The sequence below is a fragment of the Arvicola amphibius genome, chromosome 6 (genome assembly GCF_903992535.2).
Source record: "Arvicola amphibius chromosome 6, mArvAmp1.2, whole genome shotgun sequence".
NCBI lineage: Eukaryota > Metazoa > Chordata > Mammalia > Rodentia > Cricetidae > Arvicola > Arvicola amphibius.
Window position 1 is genome coordinate 100,045,788 of NC_052052.2, and position 24,430 is coordinate 100,070,217.

Here is a 24,430-nt window from a genome sequence, read left to right on the forward strand (position 1 = left end):
GCCTACAGAAACAAGCTGGAAAAATTCCACACTAGTGAATTACCAGAACATTTGAAAACTTTAGAACAAAAAGAAGCAAATTCACCCAAGAAAGCTAGAAGGCAGGAAATAATCAAATTGAGAACTGAAATCAACAAAATAAAAACAAAAAAATACAAAAAATCAATGAGACAAAGAGTTGATTCTTCGAGAATAATCAAAAAAATAGACAAACCTTTATCCAAACTAGCCAAAAGGCAAAGAGAGAATATCCAAATTAACAAAATCAGAAATGAAAAGGGGGACATAACAACAGACATGTAGGAAATACAGAAAATCATCAGATCATATTTCCAAAACTTTTACTCCACAAAATTGGAAAACTTAAAGAAAATGGACAACTTTCTGGATAAATATCACTTACCAAAATTAAATCAAGACCAGATAAGGAAATTAAACAGATCTCTAACTGCTGAAGAAATAGAAACAGTCATCAAAAGTCTCCCAACCAAAAAAAAAGCCCAGAACCAGATGGTTTCAGCTCAGAATTCTACAAGATTTTCAAAGAAGAACTAATACCAATACTCAAATTGTTCCACACAATAGAAACAGAAGGAACATTGCCAAACTCTTTTTATGAGGCTACAATTACCCTGATACCCAAACCACATAAAGACATTACTAAGAAAGAGAATTACAGACCAATCTCACTCATGTACATTGATGCAAAAATACTACATAAAATACTGGCAAATTGAATCTAAGAACACATCAGAACCATCATTGACCATGGTCAAGTCGGCTTCATTCCAGAGATGCAGGGATGGTTCAACATACAAAAATCTGTCGACGTAATCCACCATAAAACCAAACTGAAATATAAAATCCACATGATCATGTCAGTAGATGCTGAAAAAGCTTTCAACAAAATACAACATCCCTTCATGATAAAGGTCTTGGAGAGAGCAGGGATACAAGGAACATATCCAAATATAATTAAGGCAATATACAGCAAGCCAATGGCCAACATCAAACTAAATGAAGAGAAACTCACAGCAATTCCACTGAAATCAGGAACAAGACAAGGTTATCCACTCTCTCCATGTCTATTCAATATAGTTCTTGGGGTCCTAGCTAGAGCAACAAGAAAACAAAAGAAGATAAGGAGGATACAAATCAGAAAAGAAAGCAAACTCTCAGTATTTGGTGATGATATGATAGTTTACATAAGCAACCCCAAAAATTCTACCAAGCAACTTTTACAACTCATAAACACTTTCAGTAATGTAGCAGGATACAAGATTAACTTAAAAAAATCACTAGCCCTCCTTTCCACAGATGATAAATGGGCTGAGAAAGAAATCAGAGAAGCATCACCCTTCACAATAGCCACAAATAGCATAAAATATCTTGGAGTAACTCTAACCAAACAAGTGGACAACCTGTATGACAAGAACTTTAAATCTTTGAAGAAAGTAATTGAAGAAGATACTAGAAAGTGGAAAGATCTTCCATGCTCTTGGGTGGGTAGAATTAACATAATAAAAATAGCAATCTTACCAAAAGCAATCTACAGATTCAATGCAATGCCCATCAAAATCCCAGAAAAATTCTTAACAGACCTCAAAAGAATGGTACTCAACTTTATATGGAAAAGCAAATCACTCAGGATAGCCCAAACAATTCTGTACAATAAAGGAATGTCTGGAGGCATCACAATCCCTGACTTCAAACTCTACTACAGAGCTACAGTACTGAAAACAGCCTGGTATTGGCATAAAAACAGACAGGAGGACCAATGGAACCAAATGGAAGACCCAAATATTAATCCATACACTTTTGAACACCTGAATTTTGACAAAGAAGTAAAAAAATATCAAATGGAAAAAAGAAAGCATATTTAACAAATGGTTCTGGTATAACTTGATATCAACATTAGGAGAATGAAAATAGGCCCATATCTATCACCATGCAAAAACTCAAGTCCAAATGGATCAAAGACCTCAACATAAAGCCAGCCACACTGATCCTCATAGAAGAGAAAGTGGGAAGTACACTTAAAAACATTGGCACAGGAGACCACTTTTAAATTTAACCCCAGCAGCACAGACACTGAGAGAAACAATTAATAAATGGGACCTTCTGAAGTTGACAAGCTTCTGTAAAGCAAAGGACAAGGTCAACAAGACAAAACAGCAGCCTACAAAAATGGAAAAAGATCTTCACCAACCCCACATCAGACAGAGGGCTGATCTCCAAAATATACAAAGAACTCAAGAAATTGGTCATCAATAATCCAATAAAAAATGGAGTAAAGACATAAACAGAGAACCCTCAACAGAGGAATCTAAAATGGCTGAAAGACACTTAAGGAAATGCTCAACATCCTTGGTCATCAGAGAAAAGCAGTCAAAACAACTCTGAGATTCTATCTTACACTTGTAAGAATGGCCATGATCAAAAACACTGATGATAACTTATGCTGGAGAGATTGTGGGGTAAATGGAACACTCTTCCATTGCTCATGGGAGTGCAAGCTTGTACAGCCCATTTGGAAATCAGTTTACTGATTCCTCAGAAAATTAGAAAACAACCTTTCTCAAGGCCCAGAAATACCACTTTTGGGTATATATCCAAAGGAGGCTCAGCCATGCCACAAGGACATGTGCTCAGCTATGTTCATAGCAGAATTGTTTGTCATAGCTAGAACCTGGAAACAACCTAAATGCTCCTCAACTGAAGAATGAATAGGGAAAATGTGGTACATTTACACAATGGAGTACTACACAGCAGGCTGTGTTGTAGGAGAGCCTACGATGGTATGTCAAACGCTGGACCATTCTGAGTGCCTCTAAGCACCATCCCTGGAAGAGCTTCATAATACATTCTACTGAAGAACTGCCCAGATCAGATTAGCCTGAATGTGTGTCTACATGCGCGCACGTGTGGGGAGGTTGTTGATTATTAGTTGATACAGGAGCACCCATCTCACTGTGATTGGCACCCTTCCCTGAGGCAAGTGTTCTTATATATAATATCTAGTAAGTATATCCAAAAGAAAGCCAGAGAGTGAGCCAGCAAGCATCACTCCTCAAGTTCTTGCATGATTGCTTGCTTTAATTTTTTTTATAATGGACTATGACCTGAAAATGGAAGCCAGATAAACCCTTCCCCCACCACTTAAGTTGTTTTGCTAGGGAGTTTTATCTCAGCAACAGAAATCTAAACATAGCAGGAAGCCAGATGTTAGCCTTTGGGCCCCAGACCCAAGCTGTGCCTTCCTCCCCCTCTTACCTCCTCAGCTAAGGGTGCCCTATGGCAATAGATCCTTTCACCTACCTTGCTGGGCTGAGGGCTGGCCTTGTGCTGGGGCAAAGAAGCCTGTGCACCAGCAGCTGGAACATCTGCATTGAGCAGGGAAACTCACACGGCTCCTCAGCTGCTGGGCAAGATGTATGCATCCTGATGAGGACTTTCTTCTGCTAGCCTGAGTAAATGAGAGACTACAGAGGTAGCGTGGAGTTCCGTAGTAGGAAAAGATACTTCATCTGAGTCCTGGTGTTTGTTGTTGTTTATAAACCAGGACTACAAACAGGGATCATCTAAGATGTCAGAGCTGCTCCCTTCCATCTTTCTTTGCATTGTATCTTGTCCTTGTAGACAGCCATGAAGGCCTGAGCATAAGGTACTGCAGACCATTTCCTCTAAATCTTACAAACTAAGTCCAGCTGCATAAGGCGCCTTTCAGCTTTTGACCAAATGTCATCATCCAGATTATATTGAAGCCAGATTGTGTTGTAATAGAACTCTGGCATCTTCTTAGGTTTCTTGGCTGAACTTGTTCCCGTTCTTGAGGGTGCACCACAGCAGCGTCCAAGGAAACTGAAGGTAAACTTTTCAGCTCAAGTTGTTATCCTCTCAGGACTAAGTCCCACAATATTGGGATGCAAGTATCTGCTATGAGCATCTCTGAGGTTATTTCTTCTGTTTGTATGGAATAAGACCTCTCCTTAAAAGAAAAAAAAATGTTCAAAATTTCAGGTTGGTTAGTTCAGATGAAGTTGCTTGTATGAATGGTTCTAACCTTTGTTTAGATTGCCGTTCAGGTTAAAAGTGAATGTGGGTGAATGGTTTTATTATTTGTTTGTTTTCTTGTTTTCTGGAATTCATGCTCAAGAGAATGTCTCATTATCTGGAGAACTGAATCCAGGAATGGGACTAACTACAATGAACAAATGGGAAGAGTTTACAAGCAATTAGGATAGGTGGTCTAAGGAAACAGAACATAGCAGGAGAGCAAAGTTAGCTAGACCTGATGAGGAGGGAGACCGTTGTCACAGCCTATACCTTGTCTCCCAATTTGCAGTTTGGCCCTTAGGCCATGCACAGTGTTCTGTGTAGCCTTAGCTATCCTGGAACTCACTCTGTAGACCAGGCTGGCCTAGAACTCACAGAGATCCACCTGCCTCTGCCTCCCAAGTGCTGGAACTAAAGGTGTGTGCCACCACTGCCCAGCCCAAGTTGTATCACAGCAACAAAAAGTAACTAATACAGGGCTACAAGGTATACTAGGAGTGGAGTCCCCTGTCAATCACCCACTCCTATGCATAGGTATTCTGTACAGGGGGAGTATCTGGACCCTTAGGGATAATCAGAGTCCGTTTCTCATGGGCCTTCAACAATATAAAGCAAAGACAGAAAACTTCTCTGATTTGCAGTATACTAAACCATCCCAATTTAGCAGTAACTTAACAGATATAACATTGCCTTATGAACTTAAATAGAAAGATATTTAGTCATGGCTATCTGCTCTACCTCTGAGGAAAACAGGATCTGGGAGGAAGCTAAAAGAGGTATGAGTTACTTCATCAAAACCCTAGTGATCTTCTGCCTAGTGCATGGGTGCTCCCAGAGCAGTAACCCTCCGGTTGGGATTAGAGCAATTCACTAAGGCCCCATATGCACAAGATGGTGATGGAAAACACCACTGCAGGAATGAAAAGTTGCATTGGGAAACCTGAAGGGAGAAAGAAGAAATCCTTTCCTATTTATCAATAAGGTAATGGAGCCTGAACACCCTTTTAACACTAGCCTGTAGAAGGATGCTCTCCATCTAGATAATCCCCACAGGCATGCCTAGAGGGTAACCTAATCTCGATAACCCCTCACAGGCATCCTAGAAAATGACCTAATCTAGATAATCTCATAGGCATCCTAGAGGGTAACCTAATCTAGATGAATTCCCAACAGGCATAACCCAAAGCTTGTTTCCTAGGTGATTCTAGATTCTGTGAAGTTGGTGATGAATGTTAAGCATTATAATGAGAATAATTTATCACAATAAAAATAGCATCCATTAAAAAGAGAGGCTAGCTGGGTGGTGGTGGCACACGCCCTTAATCCCAGCACTTGGGAGACAGAGGCAGGTGGATCTCTGTGAGTTTGAGAGCAGCCTGGTCTACAGAGAGAGTGAATTTCAGGACAACCAAGGCTACATAGAAAAATCCAGTATCAAAAAACCAATGGAGGAGAGAGAGAGAGAGAGAGAGAGAGAGAGAGAGAGAGAGAGAGAGAGAGAGAGAGAGAGAGAATTGTAGATGGAGCATCGGGGCTGTATCCCACCATCCGGCTAGCTTTACATCCAAAATAATTACACGGAAACTGTATTCATTTAAACACTGCCTAGCCCATTAGTTTCAGCCTCTTATTGTCTAATTCTCACATCTTGCTTTAACCCATATTTAGTAATCTGTGTAGTACCACGAAGGGTGGCTTACCAGGAGAGATCTTAACCTGCATCCGTCTCGGAGAGGAGAGGCATGGTGACTGCCTGAAGCGTCTCCCCCACTGCATTCTACCCAGCATTCTGTTCTGTCTACTCCACCTACCTAATTTTCTGTTCTCTTATAGGGCCAAGGCAGTTTCTTTTTTAATAATGAAAGTAACACATAGACACTCCTCCATCACTAAATCATCAAAAATGGTCTGATGTTTCCTTACCATCCCAATCCTGTTACATCCCAATCATTTCAGTAGTCAAGCCAAGCAAACAGGTATGTAACACAATTGGATTTTTTTCACCCCAGACTAAGTATAATGAGTCCTATTAATAAGGGGTTCTTGCTAGTGTTAGACCTGAAAGATGTTTCACTCCTTTATACCTTCCTCTTGGTACTTGCTTGCTTTTGAATGGGAGGACCCAACTACTAAAGTTAGTCAGTAATACACTTAACCAGTCCTCCCTCAATGGCTCAGGGGTATGTCCCACCCTTTTTCTTGAGTATTAGAAAAAGATTTTAGAAACTTGTTTTCCCACAAGAAATCATTCTATGATGATGATACATTAGTATATATTCCTACTACATAAATCTCAGACCAAAATACCATCAAAACCTTAAACTTTCTGGCCTCCTGAGGCCACCAGATTTCTCCCTGAAAAGGCCCAAATAACCTTAAAGGAAATGCAGTATTTAGGATTGGTCTTGATTCCTGAGGCATGGTGACTATGCTCATCTTGCGTCAGGGGCTTAAATAAATCAGTTCTACCAAGAACAAAAAGACAACTTCAGACCTTTCCAGGGATGGCCAGGTTTTGTTGATTTTGTATTTCTAACTTTGGATTAAAGGGAAAACCTCTCCATGAGGCTATCAAGGGCAGAGATTCTGAGTCTCTCAAGTAGAATTCTCAATTGGAAACATCTTTTAATCAAATAAAGTAGTCTTTAACTGAAGGACCAGCAGTGGGCATGCTCAGTACTAAAAGTCCTATTTTTTATTTGTGACAGGAAAGCAAGTTTCAGAATGGCTGACTTGGTGTTCAGGTTGCTCTGTTTCTTAGAGGAACTGAACATTGTAGCATGAGTGTGGCCTTCCTGTCTAAGAGCTGTGGCCATTGATGCACTGCTAGCTGACAAGGCTTCTACACTGTCTGTGGGTCAATCATCAGAACCTTTGGCCTCATCAGGCAAGGCTGTATTAGAATTGAGGGAGCACCTATGATTGACCAGAAGTACGCTAACCAAATATGAAGCAATCCTCCCAGACAACCAGAGGTGACTATTAAAGCCTGAGGCATGCTAATGTATGCCCCCTTATTTCCCATGGTAACTTCTTCCAATTTGGAATACTTGTGTGGTGAGATCATTTCTTCCATATGTTTCATTCGCCTAAGTAACCAGACCCTGCATAACACAGAGACACCGTTTGCTGGTGGAAGTGGTCCTGTTCTAAGTGGAGAGTATGAAGCTCTCCCAGAAGAGAGAGGTCAGCCAAAAGGAGAAATTAAGAGCTGGGTGGTGGTGTTGTACGCCTTTAATCCGAGCACTTGGGAGGCAGAAGCAAGCAGATCTCTGTTGAGTTCAAGGTCTGCCTGGTCTATAAAGCTAGTGCCAGGACAGCGACTGTTACACAATGAAACCCTGTCTCAAAAAACAAAACAAAACAGAAAAAGTAATTGAAACTAATTGAAACCTCCCCCACTACCCCTTTCCACCTCCATCTAAAAGACTGGCTTTGCAATAATCCTGATAAGGAGAGTCTTTTGAGGGAAGGAAAATGATTTAGACTACATTGGCTCAAAATGTACATTCACCAGCTGCCAAAAATGGGTAAAGGTGTCATGAAGCCTGTTGACCTGAGTTCAGTTCCCAGAACCCAGGCAATGGACAGACTACTGACTCTTGCAAGTTATCCTCTGACCACTATGGCACATGTGCAAACACACACACACATATACACACACATGCGCGCGCGCGCGCAAATTAATTTTTTGTCAAGAATGGCCATGATGCTTTCTGGAAGAATCAAGGATTGTTAATGGTCAACAATTCACCCATAAGACATAAGCAAGATATTGTAAGTATATGGACAGCATCCAAATCCCCAGTTAACTGATAATCATCTACTACTTCAAGGGCCATCAGAAGGACATGCCTGATGTTGCCCAAGAAAATAGACCAGCAGACAGAGAAACAGAAAAAAAAGCAGTATTAGCTGGGATAAGCACTTGGGAATAGGAAGTTAACAGATCTGTGAATTCAAGGTCAACCTAGTCTACATAGAGAGTTCTAGGACAGCCAGAACTACATAGTGAGACCCCGTCTCAAAAAAATAAAATGAAGTCCTGCAAGTCCTTTGACTGTTTACTCCTGGAAGAGGAAGGGGCTCAAGATCAAGGGGACGGCCAACCAAAGTCGATCATCAGTCTTTGTTGATAATAAAGTACTATTACCCCTGTAGGGTAAAATGGCCAGCCAAAGAAACACACCCTGACCTAGAACTAGAGCCAGCCAAAGAAACACACCCTGACCCTAAAACCAGAGCCAAAGAAATATACATTAACTCTGAAACCAGAGCCAGTGAAAGGAATGTACCCTGGCCCTGAAACTAGAGGCAAAAGTTAAAAAAAAAAAAAAGGCCAGTGAAACAAACACACGTTGGTCCTAAAACCAGAACCAAAGAAACACACTCTGCCCTTGACCAACTAAGCACAAAACCAACCAGTCCCTGAGCAGGAAAATCATGCAATTCCTGAGCATGAAATCCAGTCAATTTCTGAGCTTGTCCAAACTCAGGGATTGAAATCTGACCTGAAAATCTCCCTGGAAAAACTCTGCCCCTAAGAAGCCCAATATAGGCCCTGTGCGTGTTCAGTTGGCAGCTGCCCTTTTCTACCCTGGCAGAGGCAGCCATTCTCCTGGATACCTCCCTCCCAATAAATCTCTTGAATGAATCTTGGGTGGAGATCTTCTTTTGCTAGAGCAGAGCGGAGAGGCAACAGACATCTCTGCTGGGAAACTTTCTTAGCAGAGTGGAGCAGAGCTGAGCTGTAAAGGCTGTCTAAGAGAGGAGCGTGATTGCCACATCCTTCAGGGAGAGCATCCCCCACTGAAGGACAGCTGTAGGTATAGTCTGACTTCCCAAGAGGACACTTTTCTTTAACAGCTGTAGGTATAGTCTGACATGCAGCCATCAGGTAGAGAGCTGTAGGTATCCAGGATACCTTCCCTTCACAGCTGGAGGTCCAGCCCAACTTCCAACAGTCGGGATACCTTTCCCTCCAGAGCTGTAACACTTGCAATCCCAAGCTCTACAGTGGAAAATAATTAAGGAACACATGACTCATTTCACATGGGGAAAGACGTCACTCTAAGTGATGTCTCAACTGTTCTTCCAACAAGATCGACTGGCACAGTGAACATGTATGTCAGGATCAGGCCTGTATACCCTGCATTCGGAACAGCTCCAGGCACCCTACTCCTCCACCAAGCCTTGAGCCAGTTTAGAGGAAAGACACCTTGCCGCATGAGGATTGACAGGTAGACTTTACTCATATGCCTTCTTGTGCCAGCTCCAAGTTGGTGTCGGTAGACACTGTTACTGGCTGGATCCAGGCTGAGAAGATGCCTACAGTGGCGAGGGACTACCCTGAAAGGAATTATACCAGGGTATGACCTCACCCACTCATCCCAGGGTGACAGTGGATCATCATTTACTTCACAGGGGACTCGGGGACTCAGTCTATATCTAGAGCTCTGGGGGAAAAAATATTATCTGCACTCTGCTCAGAGAGCGCTGTCTTCAGGCAAAACTGAAATGACTAACCAAACCATTAAATAGGTTCTAGGAAAGCTTTGCCAGGAATCCTCTGAGGATTGCCTATCACCCTCATGAGAGTTAAAACAGCTCCAATGTCTAATGCTGGGGTCAGACCATAGAGTTACTTTCTCATCTGACCAGGTATAGCATAAACCTAAGGCAAATTCAACAAGCCATATACAAAAATGGAAACGAGGTTATACCCAAACCAAAGGATGGAACCTGACAGACTGTGAACCCTGGAGACTGGGTTCCTCCTTAAAACCTAAGAAGGCAGACCCACAGAATAGTTGGGTCCTCAATGGAATGGGCCTTTCCAAGTGGTCCTAAGTGCCCTCCATAGTTACCAAACTGCTGGCAATTGACAGCTGTGTTGACACCCCTCCAGAGTAGAACTGAAGGATACCCAGTCCCTGAAGACCCAGAAGAGAACAGCTACAGCTCTGCACCCCTGAAAGCTCTTGAACTTCCCTTGACAAAACAATGTAACATCCTGACTGTTGGCTGGGGCAGTTCTGAGACCTGTCCTGCTCTGGCTCTTCATGTTTCTCTCTCCTGGAACCAGAGTCCTGCACTTAAGCATGGAGAGTCGTGTGCTCACGACTTCTCAAAGCAAAACATCACCCATGATGACGTTTCTCCTGCTTTTGTCGTCTTCTTTGCTCTTTTGAGGAATAAGCATCTGCTGGCTCCTATCTTAAACAGGGTATTGACCTGTTTAAATCCTGCAAAATCCTCTAATTGTTAACTTTTTTTTAAGTTGCATCAGCTTCACAAGAGATAACTACCTGAGAGTCTTCCAATGTTGTGTGGGAAATTTTTCACACTATGACCCCAAATGGAGTTCTTAAATAGACCCTATAAAGGAGAACCTTATAAATGTGATGAGAGGTGGTCCCAGATTGAAGGATCCAACTGGAAGTTTGCTCCCTTAGGACACATCTTCAAGTCAGAAGACCACATGAACTTACTTTTTTAAAAAAAAAAAAAAAAGTTTCTATTTTCCTAATTTGAATGGAACTGGCCCATTCATAGATACTTGAAAAAGTTTCCCTGCCCAGTTCCAGTGTGCAATTTGTATGGGAATGAGAAGGACCTGACTCTCTTGAAGGCTGGATACAGCAAATGCAATCTCATCCATGGATAGGCACTGCCCGAATGCCACCTTGGTCCAGTAAAGTATCTTTGACAACGGTGGGTGGAAGCTGTAATTCTTTTGGGTCCCATTACATATGAGGCAGAAGATGGGGTGGTTTTCTTCATGCACTGCCAGACTGTACACACCAGTACAGAAGGGAGGGGAGCCCCTCATCCTCAAGGAAGCACTGCTCATTGATGGGTAGGTAAAGGAAAACCCCCTGCAGTGGAGGGCATTAACCTACCTTCCAAAGACACGGAATGTCTGCAATGATAAAAGCTAAGGTTCCAGCAGTCAGGGGCCAAATTCCAATCAATACAGATCTTAATAACAAGAGCAGAAAATTCTAATTCAATGCATTGAGAGTGGGTCATTTTCAAGAGCCCTACACTGTAGCTTCCTCAGTGGCAGGCTCAACGATGGGTGGGTCAGGATTTGTGGAAACACTTGGTGTTCTGTGGCTTACCAATCCTTAGTCACCTAAAAGCGACGAAGTTGATCAAGTTGCCAAGATCAAATGGTCTGAAGAATCCTACCTGAAGATGTAGCCTCCTAGCTGCAAAGCTGACTATAACGCAGAAGCTAGAGAACCATATGGGCTGACGCTCTGCATCAGGGGTTCACGTCAGGGTGATAGGCATCATGTGATCTTGCCAGCAATGTGTGCTCAAAAGTACCCAAAGGGTCTGGGGTTGCAGAGAGTGCCATTGGGAGAGGGAATCCACCCTTTCGGAGGTGGCAGAGGGACCACACCAGCCCTGTACCAAGCTCAGGGAAAGCCTGGTGTGCTTTGGCAGATGCTGACGTGACACTGCCACCAGATGTCAAATGTTTGTCATGATTCTCCCAGTAAAGAGCCACCTAGAAGATGACAAAACCAGAACTTACTAGGTTGAACCTGAGGTATAAACCCCCTCAAATAATAGAAAGTGACCAAAGTACCTACTTCACAAATCACGAAGGGTAACAATGAGCTAAAAATGACTGAGACATACTGCAGATCTTCTACCTGCAGGACTCACCCAGAGGAGAATCACTGCAGGCTTTACAGACCACTCCTACTCTATGTAAGGTGGACTATGGCTTGAGAAGTCTCCATAGAAACGCTTCAAAAAGACAAGCTAGTAGCAATGCCACCGTCAGCCACCTGCAGTCCCTGCTCTAAACTACGAATTAGAATGGACAGACCCCTCAAGCTAGAGCAGGGACATGACAGCAATTCAGCGTGTACAGATACAGCCAATAGAATAGCAGACACAGGATGCCTGATGCGGCCCTGGGAAGACTGAACCAGCCCTGGATAGTTCACAGTATCAACTCCGCAAGGGGAGGACCAGGTTAGACATTTACATTTAACTGTCCTCTACCATGTTGTAAACATGGTCTAGAAAGATTCGGGCATTTGGGAGGGAATCATCCCTAAAGAGACATTTATAATATGACAGTGACACCTCCCTGTGGTATCCTTTCCCTTTCCGTCCCCTAATAGATTTAACCATGCTTTTCCTGTGTGATGAATTATATCGCTGTTGTAGCAACCAGATACAGTGCTAGTGCTTTGTCTCAAGGACATAAGGAAGATTCAGAGTAAGGTAAGAACAGAAGGCACAAGAAAGGCCTCCGCCTTTGAAGGGGAACATGGGAAACATGTCAGGGTTTGAAGTCACAGGGGCCTTGTCCTATGACATCAGAGACTGGATTAATAGATGCTAGAGTGGGAAGCTCATTCCCAGCCACTTCTTTTCTATGAAGCTGGTGAAACATAGGAGGATAACCTCTAACGGACAGGCAGAGAAGACCCATTTGAAACTAGTTAATATGACTCTGGGCGCTAGCACTCCACCCCTCCATTGTGCTCATGCACGTCCTTGTCCATCGAGCGTCCACAGCCAAGCACTAAGTAAACTGCCCAAACCCCGTAGAGACTCCCTAGCTCTTTCTTTGGTATCTTTCTGAGGCCTTTGAATATTTAAATGATAGAGAGCCAGGCAGATGGCAGACAATTAGAAATAATAGGAGAAGGCACAGGCATCGATTCTGTGATCTGGATGCAAGTTGGGCGGGAGACCTTCGAGTCACCTGACTGAACGTGTTCTCCTGACTCGACTTTTTTTCCGGTGACAAAGGGGCCCATTGATTCCCAGCACTTTCTGGGAGAGGCACCGACGTATTGTGACATACTTCAAGGAGTGGGTGGAAGCTTCTGACAAGCACTTTTGTTGAGAGCTCTTAAGGACACTGGGTCCCAATGACGTTGTCGTCCCTTTTGCCATGGAGCTGGCACTCCACCCAAGCTGAATGCGATGGTCATAATGTCAGCAACGGACCTGTGTAGCAAGCAGCAAAAAGCACCCACTGGCAGAGCAAGCAGTGCAATCACTAACATTAGATCCATCATGCGAGAAACAAAAGCAAAACTTTCCTTGAATTGACTATCAGTATGGAAAACAAAACCAAACAAAACAAAAACCCCAGCAGGCCAGAAAGATAGGGAGAGAGGGAGGGAAAGTGGGATTAGTGTTTTAATGGATTTGGGTGAGGCTTCTAGAAGGCTGATTGGTAAACCGAGTGAGGAGAAGGCTATCCTTGTTAAAGGTTGCCTGAGTGATTCTAATGTCAGATCAGGAGTTGAATCCATGCACCAATGCATGGTGATCTGTATGATTTACTTTTCCATTGTTGTGGTAAAATATCATACCGAAGAGGAACTTACAGAAGAGCCTATTTTGGCTTTTGGTTCAAGGAGGAAGGAAGTGGCTCATAATGTTGGGGAAGGCATACCAACAAGAGACCACAGCAGGAAACGAGGAGCTCACATCTTCAAAAACACACGCAAAGCAGCGAAAAGGCAAAATGGAAATGGGCCAAGGCTACAAGCTCTCAACGCCTATCTTAGTGCGGTAGTACCTCCAGCAAGGCTTCCCTGACTAGGCTTTCTGAGCTCCCCAAACAGGACCTCCAGCTGAGGACCAAGTATGCAAATACCTGGGCCCACAGGGGCCAATTCCCACTCATCATATGGTTCACATAATTAAATCAGTTGTTGTGACATACAAAAATTTGCAATAACTGGGTAAGAGAAGTGTTATCATTCCCACTGATGGGTAAAATGTGAGGTGAGAAAGCCACCAAACCATTGTCACATCCCCTGGCATCACTAGATGAACAATATGGCTTGAATGTGAAATGTCCCTCACAGATCCATATGCAAGGGGTTTGGTTGTCTGTTGGACTTCCAGGAAGTAAATGGGTCCTGAAGGTTCTGTCCTAATCAATGAATTAATCCCATGATAGATTTGTAATATGGCATTATGGGGAGATGACTAAAAAGTGGGGGGGACTTGTTGGAGGAAGTCTGCCCTTGAGGGAGCTACCTTTTCCTTGGCTTCTGTCTGCGTTCTGGCTGTCATGAGGTGAGCTGTGTTGTTCCAACACGCAATTCCCATCATGATGTTCATGCCCAGAAGCAACAAAGCCATTTAACATCAAACCAAAATCTTGGAAACTATGAGCCAGAATAAATCTTCCTCCTTCTGGATTACAGGCCTGATATGTAATTTCTCAAGGTCCCTCCCTCTTCCTCTTTCCCTCCCTCCCTCTGTGTGTGTGTGTGCGTGTGTGTGTGTGTGTGTGTGTGTGTGTGTGTGTGTTCTCGCTCTTCTTGCGGTGCTGGACTAACCCTACATACAGTCACATGCATGTTAGATACATTTCTACATTTGCATGCTTCTACATTTGTGGAGGGCTCCTCCAAGGTAGGTATCATACTTTGTATTTCCAGTATGTTCTGCAAGAGACAAAAGACCCAAGGGGAAAAAAAAAACAAAACCCTCAAGCCAGAAAATGTAAGTGCTATTGTAGGCAGAGAAAGGCTAGGAGCGAGCTCTGAGTGAAGCATTGATCTGCTGTAAGGAAATAAATACAGTCTAACCCTTGAAGTGGCTTCCAAAGGGCTGGATTCCCGATGGAGTCACTAAAATGCTCAGAAGGAGGTAGAGGGGCAGGGCCCAAGTCTAAGACTCTGTGCAACTGCAGAACTGCTCAGAACCGGCAAGGATGACCTGTCTGGCCAGAACCAGGTTCCACGGTGTTTATGTTGTAAGACACTGAATAAAAAACAGCATTTTGAATTGTTTTGTAAAATGACATTTACATGATGGAAAGTGGTAACAATGAATTCTTAAAATAAGATTGCCAAGCCAAAGGAATGAGAAGGTCAGTAGGCGTAAACTTTCACTTTATGGACTTCCTTGTCCTCGCACTCCCTCTGCTTGTCGTAATAGTAGAAAGTATTGTCCCTCCGCTGAAGCTTCTTCACGTAGCCTGTCTCTGGCCAGCGGTCTACCTGCACAGGAAGGGCGAGGATGAGAATGTGGTCACACCAGTTTTATTTCATATCATTTTACCATCAAACAACTCGCATCAAAAATTAAACTCTGGGGGTTGGGGAGATGGCTCAGAAGTTAAGAGCACTGGCTGCTCTTCCAGAGGTCCTGAGTTCAATTCCCAGCAGCCACATGGTGGCTCACAATCACCCCTAATGAGATCTGTGTGCCGTGCAGGTATACAGGCAGGCAGAACACTGCATACATAATAAATGATCAATTAAAGGCTGAGGTAAAGTTTTAAGATCCTTGTGCTCTTGGGGAGAGCACTGTGTGCTCACATAAAGCAAACGTTAGTTTCTGGCCTTACTCTGGAAGACACAACACTGAAACGTGCTTCTCTTTACAGGCTGGCTTCGAGGTTTCAGCGTCTACACCACGGCCAAGATTGGAGATACGTGCCAAATAATTTAAAATGCATTGTTTTTAGGTTTCTGAGTGATTGGAAGCATTGCAAGTTCAACAATGAGTGCTGCCGGAGGAAACTGGGGGAGTCCAGGCCCCTGCTCTAACAGCTATGCTGATCACAGGCTTTAGTCTAGGAATTAAGCAGTGGTTCTCAACCTGTGGGTCATGACCCTTTGGGATTAAAGGACCCTTACAGAGATCGCTTATCAGATATCCTGCATGTCATATATTTGTATTAAAATTCATACATTACAGTAGCAAAATTACAGTTATGAAATAGCAATGAAGTACTTCATGGTTGGGGTCACCACAACATAAGGAACTGTATTAAAGGGTCACAGAATTAGAAAGGTTGAGAACCTCTGGACTAAAGGAAGGCACTAGGCTTGAAGAGGTACCTATGCACTTCTACCCAAGCTTCAAGTTGATGATCAAGTCCAATTTTTAATAGAACTTGAACCCACAGAGCCCTCAGCAATCCTTTCTTCTCCCCACTAGTCCCTATTCTGTCTCACTCTGATTTGTTTATCATTTGCCTTGGTCTGATTTGTATGCTTTCTTCTTTCTCTCCAACTTCAATGTTATGCTTTCTTGATCAGGTTAGTAAGTGGTGGCTTTGCTGTTACTTTCAGACAATGTTTCATGTAATTTGCTGTCTGTGCCACATAGCCCAAGGATGACCTTGAACTTCTGATCTTTTGCATCCACCTGAGGATAACAGGCATGTAATTACAACCAGGCTCAGCTTATGTGGTGTTAGAAATGGAGCACAGGGTGGCTTCATGCATGCTAGGCAAGCACTCTACTAACAAAGCTACATGTCCAGCCACAGTGTGTGTGTGTGTGTGTGTGTGTGTGTGTGCATGTTCTAGGAACTTGTTAAGTCTCAAGTAATAACTTTTCTTTGGTCCATAACTAATCACAGTGCATTCTGGGACCCAATGTGTTCTTTTTATTGATAAAAATGTTCCTTCTGAATTTTGTGAGCTATACTTTATCATTATCAAAAATTCAAGTTTTGGAAAATCAAACCCTTTTCTTTAAGAGGGCGGATACGGGCAGCCCTTCCCTTCCCCAGCCCTCCTATAAATCACAGCCTGCAACTGGAAGGAAAAATAAGTGCACTATTTGGGGGAACTGTGTCTATTATTTCCTGGTAAATTTGCCCGCTTTTTCTTTCCAATTCTTTCACCTGCTTTTGCTTGAAACAAACTCTCCCAATGTAGCCCAAGCTTAAGATCCCTAGTCTTCTGAGAGCTGGGATCTCAGGCATGTGTCACAATGCAAGGACCTTGTGTCTTCTCTCGCCTGCTTTGATTATGTGACAGTAGAAACAGACCCGGCACATCTGGTCAGCGTGGCAGGTTCCAGCTGCATTTGCTTTGTAGGAAAACAGCTACAAAGCTTGTTCCTAATGCTTAAGTCAGAGCTGCCACCAGCAGGGAAAGGGGGTGTTCCCAAAACGCTGGGACAGATTCTAATCCCTTCACCAGGTTCCAAAGACACCCTTGTTAGTGTAAACACACCTACTGACTCTTCAGAGAACTCCAGGTCACTCTGTAAGCATCAACTATAAGAACTGCAGGAGGGAAAACTCCATTGTCAGGTAAATGGTCAAATCGGGAGGCACCCAGTGGTGTGAGTTATCTAGCTTGCTATCCATTAATGTTAAATTAGCTGTTAATTGTAGAGTGTAGCTACACTGGATGTAATGTTTGCTCCTGTAATCCCAGAGCCTGGGAAGCACAGTGGGAGGAGCGATGCTTATCTGAGGCGCTCATCTACATAGTGAATTCAAGGTCAGCCTAGTTTCGAGTGAGATCTTATCTCAAGAAACAAAAGAAACAAAAACAATAACCAAAAAAAAAAAAAACAAGAAAAGAAGCCAATATATACTTTAAATTAGAACTCCTTTCTAATTTACTGTCAAAATAAGCAGAGGGGAAGTAATGTTTTACCACAACTGAATATACGATAACAGAGTTACCAGAGTAAGGAAAAGGACCCTTTGAAGACTCCTGGATAAGAGAGCACAGTAGTTCAGAAAGTGAAGGTGCCCAGCCAAAGGACCACACTGGCCCCCAACTTGTAGACCACCTCTTGAGACAGGAGTTTCAGAGAATTCCCTTCAGTGGTGCTTTGTTACTCTGTTATTAAAATACATTTCACCCTCTGTGAAGCTGGTTTTTTAGCAAGCTTGAAGAGCAATAAATTTTACCATAGCAACTTGCTTCACTTGTCTGTATTCGATCTCATCCCGATATCCTGCTTGTTGAAATCTGTACAGGTTCTCTATTTCTTCTGACCATTTCTTGGCGCGACTTATTGATTTTGGTTTCACATCAGAACTTGCCATGGCTACAGAGGCCTTCCTAGCAATTATTTCTGAAAGAGGTTAGAACAATTTAGTAGGTAACATGCTAACTACAATTTTCAAAACATTTAGAATGAACAACAACAAGGGGAAAAAAGAGAACCTTGCTGGGCGGTGGTGGCGCAGGCCTTTAATCCCAGCACTTGGGAGGCGGAGACAGGCAGAGCTCTGTGAGTTCAAGACCAGCCTGGTCTACAAGAGCTAGTTCCAGGACAGGAACCAAAGTTACAGAGAAACCCTGTCTCAAAAATAATAATAATAATAAAATAAAATAAAACAAAATACCTCAGTAAAATTTCACACTTTAACATTCATTTCCAAGACTGTTATTTTTGGGAAAACAAAACAATGCACCCAAAATATTCTTAAGCCCTGGAAGACACGCAGAGAATAGCTAATTTCACCATCAAAATTGTATTTGGAGTTATTAAGTAATGTTCCAAAATAGCCATTCTTGATTTCTGGATACCAGATAGTGTACCTTTACAAAAATACACTGTCATCTGTATGTGCTCAACATATCGTCAAAATATCCCACCACTATTCCATTGATTTATAGTCTCGCTCTCTTCCTCTTCTCCCTCTTTTAAAAAAGGAACATCAGGCCGGGCGGTGGTGGCGCACGCCTTTAATCCCAGCACTCGGGAGGCAGAGGCAGGCGGATCTCTGAGTTCGAGGCCAGCCTGGTCTACAAGAGCTAGTTCCAGGACAGGCTCTAAAAAAGCTGCAGAGAAACCCTGTCTCGAAAAACCAAAAAAAAAAAAAAAAAAGAAAGGACCATCAGAACAATCGCTCTTAGCAAGGTACGGTGATGGACTTGGGAGGCCAAAGCAGGAGGCCCTGGGGTGAGGCCACTCTGCGCTGCCTACAAATCACAACGGAAGAAGTCCTCTTCTTTCTCTCCCCTTCTTGTTCCCGAGTTGCACCTTCCATATAATTTCTGAAGACATCGTAATCTATCTTCTTGGGTGTCAAGAAGTGTCACACTGCCCTTTGGTAGACTAGCATGGGAGAACAACTGGACCAATTCCATGCTAGTTGTTTGGGTGTCGTGTTTGAGCGTTGATTTCAAATGGCTTACGGGGTTACTATTGGTCATTCAGCTCTCTAAGCTTGGTTCGTATTAACTGTCTACATACCAAACTTCTATTGCTGAGCTTTTCCCCGGTTACTGGGACTGAACTCAGGACCTTATGAGTGCTAGGCAAGCATTCTACCACTGAGCTACACACGCCCAACACCACAGTCAGTTTTTCGAAGGCATTGTCTTGTATTAGTTTTTCTCAAATACTTATTTTGTTACAAAAGATTATTTAACTGACACAAAGTACCCAAAATTTTCACCATGATTCCTTGAACCCATTCTATTAAAAATTTTATTCTGTCTAAAATTCTTTGACATACTTCATAAAGAAGATCCTTAAGGGAATTTGTGTATTTTCGATCACTGCAACACATTCTCATTAGGTTATTTTTTTTAAAGGCCAAGAAACTCACAGCAAATGCCTTTACATATGGAATACATTTAGCTTTTACAGAGGGAAAAGCAGGAAAAGGGAAAGACAGACTTGCTGAACTTCCTTGACTATTTCCTCAGTGTGGAGAATGTAGCCTTCAAGTCTCTTCTCACGGTTAGTAAAAGGGAGGCTATCAGGAGACTGCGGCCTTGGTTTAGCCTCCAGGATGAGCACTAAGGGGCTGGCCTGGGGAAGACGAGGAGCTTGCCTATGCTCCTCCTGCATCCTCTAGATGTTTTGTCCCATTACTTACATTATCACATTCTAAATAGAAGGCTGTTTACAAACTCTTTGGAAATCACAGTCCCACCTTTGTTCAGTTTCGCTCCAGAGTGAAATGAATGTAAATGAAATCACTGGTCTAGTACAGCTCTAATTCTGATGAAAGAGTAACCGCACACCAGATAAAGAATCAGGACCGCTTTGTGCATTTTCTGATGAAAGAGTAACCGCACACCAGATAAAGAATCAGGACTGCTTTGTGCATTCTTTCCAGTGTGCAAACTGACATGCACACTGGTTAGACTAGGGAAAATTAGGCCTTTGTTAGAGTGTGCGTTTTAAACAACTTTTGCCTCGGTTATTTTAGATTTAGGCTCATGCTGCCTCTTATTGACTTCATTGTTACGGTATTGTGAGAGTCTTTGTAAAATAGGGAAAGCCTGACAAAGCGAAAAGGTCTCTTATTTCACTGTGAAGTTCATCACATCCCCAAGGTGCCATTCACTAGCGATGACTAACAAGTGAGGTGAAATATGTAGTAGAGCTCGGTAGTCCACTTGTGTAGGGGAGATGAATCACACACACACACACGCACACACACACACATGAAAACATGATTTGAAGAATCAAGAGAGGGAAAAATGTGAACTCATTTATTAAAGACACATTCGAGCCATGTGTAGGGGTGCGCATGTTTAATTGAGTCTCTGTGAGTTTGAGAACAGCTGCTTGTTCCAGGACAGCCAAAGCTACACAGCGAGACTGTCTCAGACAACAAACAAACAAAATAAACCACTCGAGTGGCTAGAGAGACTGTACAGTGGCTACAGCTTCTCATTGTCCTTGCACAGGCTGAAGTTCAATCTCAGCACCAATTCAAGCACTCACAGACACCAGAACTTCCAGTCTCTAGGAGACCCATCAGCACCCTCTACTGGCCTCCTTGAGCACTGCACCCATGTGTACATGGCTTCTTAAACCATATGAATACATGTCATAAAAATAATTCTAAAATACTAAAAACCTTTTTAAATAATCAAAATTAGCCATATTTTCTATGAAGTTAGCGGCCGAATCACTTTACTGCGTCTGCAGACAGAGCTGTTTTCTTAGGGCAGGGGTTTGGGGTTAGTTTTGTTCCCCATCACTTTTACTCTAGGCCTCGCTGTTTGACAATAGGATGCTTTGATTTGCTTGTATCATTCACATATATTTGCCGTAAGCAAGAATCATACACTTTGTTGACTCCCTATGGGAAGCCTTATTCTTTCTGAGGAGTGGATGGGGCTGGAGCAGGAGGAGGGGAGGGAGTCGGAACAGGGATAGCTATGTAAAATAAGATTATACTTAAAAATTCTTAATTAAAAGTAATAACCTTGAAGATAAAAAAGATATTTTCCTGAGTGTCATGTCTTTTGTCACTTTCAGAGTAAGCAACACTCATGAAACTGCTGCAGGCTACGGGAGGGGGAAAGGGTGCCGCACCCAGGCAAAGCTTCAGGAAGGGAAGTTTTTCTCAGCAGGAATGCCCACCTTAAAAGACATTATGTATCAGACATGGAAATTTTTTTTTTTTTTGGTTTTTCGAGACAGGGTTTCTCTGTAGCTTTGGAGCCTGTCCTGGAACTAGCTCTTGTAGACCAGGCTGGTCTCGAACTCACAGAGATCCGCCTGCCTCTGCCTCCCGAGTGCTGGGATTAAAGGCGTGCGCCACCACCGCCCGGCTAGACATATGGAAATTTAACGCCAATTTTCTCACAACAGAAAGAGACTATTTCGTGTCTAGTTTAGTAAAAAGCAAACGGAAAGTGAGTCTCGTGAAGTTCCGTGAAGCACCCTGTGCTCAGGATCGCACAGCCAGACCACCTGCCCAAAGCTGAGAGACTGCAGGTGTTGCAGTTCAAACAACATCAGCAGGAACTACCTTGGGTGCTGAACAGTCATTTACTTTCAACCTCTGGCTCTGAGATAACGTATTTATGACTGTGAGGAAAAACAGATTTGTTATTTAACAGACCACTAGGTAAGAATTTTATAATAACAAAATCGACAGGAGCTATTCCCTTGCTCTGTTCTAACCTGCTCTCTTATGTCCTTACCAATGTAACTGACAAATGCATTATTTTTTCGCCTGACTTTGGCTCTATGGTAACAAACTTCATTTACTCTCTTCCGTGGTGGAAGACAGCAAGCAGTGTAACCTGAGTCCATGTTCTTATGCCATGGCCACGCTCACATTTATCTACAATTAACTATCCCTTACTATCTTTGGAATGGGAGCTAGGTTTTGAAGAGATAAACTAAAATTCACAAATAACTTGACATTCCTTGCTTAAATACTTCAGTGATATGGGAAAATACAATGCCATTGCTATTTCTGATAGTGACACTCAAGACATTAAAATGCAGTGGTTTACTTTGGCCTCTGGGGCAGGGGGACTAATAAAACTACATTTGTCTTACTGAACATGAGGTGTCGCAGACACTGTGACCTGACATCTCTAGGTGAGAAAGAAGCCAAACAGGAGTGGAAAGGAGAGGAGAAGTTTTCTAACATTTCAGTCATGACTAAAGGGAAATCAGAAAAGCTGGTAGACATTAAACTGAGAGAAACAAGAAACCAAAGTGCCCAGAAAACAAACAAAAACAGCAAGACAAACAAAAAACCCACTGTGGAAAAACCCACAGCTAATTGAGTTTGATTTTAAAAAAAGAGAGAGAAATGTGACCTTTTGTTTTGTTTTGTTTTGTTTTATGGAGCTATATATTTTTCTCCACTCCCCTCCCTTCCTCATCTACCCTCTCTCATGGTCCCCATGCTCTCAATTTACTCAGGAGACCTTGTCTTTTTCTACTTCCCATGTAGATTAGATCCATCTCTTAGGGTCCTCATTGTTGTCTAGGTTCTCTGGGATTGTTAATTGTAGGCTGGTTTGTCTTTGCTTTATGTCTAAAAGTCACTGATAAGTACGTATTATATTTGTCTTTCTGAGTCTGGGTTACCTCACTCAATATAATGTTTTCTAGATCCATCCATTTGCCCACAAATTTCAAGGTGTTTTATTTTTTTCTGGGGTCTCCATTGTGTAAATCCACATGTTTCTTATCCATTCTTCAGTTGAGGGGCATTTAGATTGTTTCTAGGTTCTGACTATGACAAACAATGCTGCTATGAACATAGTTGAGCACATGTCCTTGTGGCATGGTTGAGCATCCTTTGGGTATATACCCAAAAGTGCTATTGCTGGGTCTTGAGATAGGTTGTTTCCTAATTGTGTGAAATCACCATACTGATATCTAAAGTGGCTGGACCAGCTTGCACTCCGACGAGCAATGGAGGAGTGTTCCCTTTAGACCACAACCTCTCCAGCATAAGTTGTCATCAGTGTTTTTGATCTTAGCCATTCTTACATTCTTGTAGATTAGATTCCATTCTGTGATGGAATCTCAGAGTTGGTTTGATTGGCATTTCTCTGAAGTCTAAAGATGTTGAGCATTTCCTTAAGTGTCTTTCAGCCATTTTATATTCCTCTGTTGAGAGTTCTCTGTTTAAGTCTGTAATCCATTTTTTATTGAATTTTGTGTTCCTTCAACAACCAATTTCTTGAGTTCTTTGTATATTTTGGAGAGCACCCTCTGTCTGATGTGGAGTTAGTGAAGATCTTTTCCCATTCTGCAGGCTGCCGTTTTGTCTTGTTGACTGTGTCCTTTGCTTTACAGAAGCTTCTCCGTTAGTTTCAGGAGGTTCCATTTATTAATTGTTTCTCTCAGTGTCTGTGTTACTAGGGTTATATTTAGGAAGTGGTGTCCTGTGCCAACGTGTTCAAGTGTACTTTCCACTTTCTCTTCTATGAGGTTCAGTGTGATTGGTTTTATGTTGAGGTCTTTGATCCATTTGGACTTGAGTTTTGTGCATGGTGATAGATATAGATCTATTTTCATTTTTCTTCATGTTGATATCCAGTTATGCCAGAACCAGTTGTTGAATACGCTTTTTTCCATTTGATATTTTTTGCATCTTTGTCAAAAATCTGATTTTTGTAGGTGTGTGGATTGATATCCGGGTTTCTGAATAGTTTCCATTGGTCCTCCTGTCTGTTTTTAATGCCAATACCAAGCTGTTTTCAGTACTGTAGCTCTGTAGTAAAGTTTGGAGTCAGGGATTGATGCTTCCAGAAGTTCCTTTATTGTACAGAATTGTTTGGCCTATCCTTTATTTTTTTGCTTTTCCATATGAAGGTGAGTATCTTTCTTTCAAGGTCTGTGAAGAATTTTGCTGGGATTTTGATGGGCATTGCACCGAATCTGTAGATTACTTTTAGTAAGATTGCTATTTTTACTATGTTAATTTTAATTACTCAAGATCATGGGAGATCTTTCCATTTTCTGGTGTCTTCTTCAATTTCTTTCTTCAAAGATTTAAAGTTCTTGTCATTCATGTCTTCCACTTGTTTGGTTAGACTTACTCCAAGATACTTTATGTTATTTGTGGCTATGGTGAAGGGTGATGTTTCTCTGATTTCTTTCTCAGCCGATTTATCATCTGTGTAAAGGAGGGCTACTGATTTTTTGAGTTAATCTTGAATATTGCTACATTACTGAAAGTATTTATGAGTTGTAGAAGTTCCTTGTTAGAATTTTTGGGGTTGCTTATGTAAACTATCATATCATCAGCAAATAGAGTTTTACGTCCTCTTTTCTGATTTGTATCCCCTTAATCTCCTTTTGTTGTCTTATTGCTCTAGCTAGAACCTGAAGTACTATATTGAATAGATAGGGAGAGAGTGGACAACCTTGTCTTCTTCCTGAT

General features: G+C 42.4%; 1 protein-coding gene across 1 annotated transcript; it reads right to left on the reverse strand.

The window, feature by feature from the left end:
* Window positions 1-14,930: 14,930 nt before the first annotated feature.
* Window positions 14,931-17,884, reverse strand: Meig1 (meiosis/spermiogenesis associated 1). Its single transcript, XM_038335588.1, has 2 exons — window positions 17,726-17,884; window positions 14,931-15,059 (listed from the first exon to the last, which is right to left on the reverse strand). Exons 1-2 carry the CDS (start codon window positions 17,861-17,863, stop codon window positions 14,931-14,933), a joined length of 267 nt encoding a protein of 88 aa, XP_038191516.1. The 5' UTR covers window positions 17,864-17,884.
* Between the last annotated feature and the right edge of the window lie 6,546 nt (window positions 17,885-24,430).

Excerpts from the sequence above, each read along its gene's own strand:
- Meig1 (XM_038335588.1), bottom strand. The coding sequence starts at position 17,863 with ATGGCAAGTTCTGATGTGAAACCAAAATCAATAAGTCGCGCCAAGAAA. Across the intron at positions 15,060-17,725 it reads AAGTGAAGCAAGTTGCTATG|GTAGACCGCTGGCCAGAGAC; the intron begins GTAAAATTTATT and ends CTTCCTGTGCAG.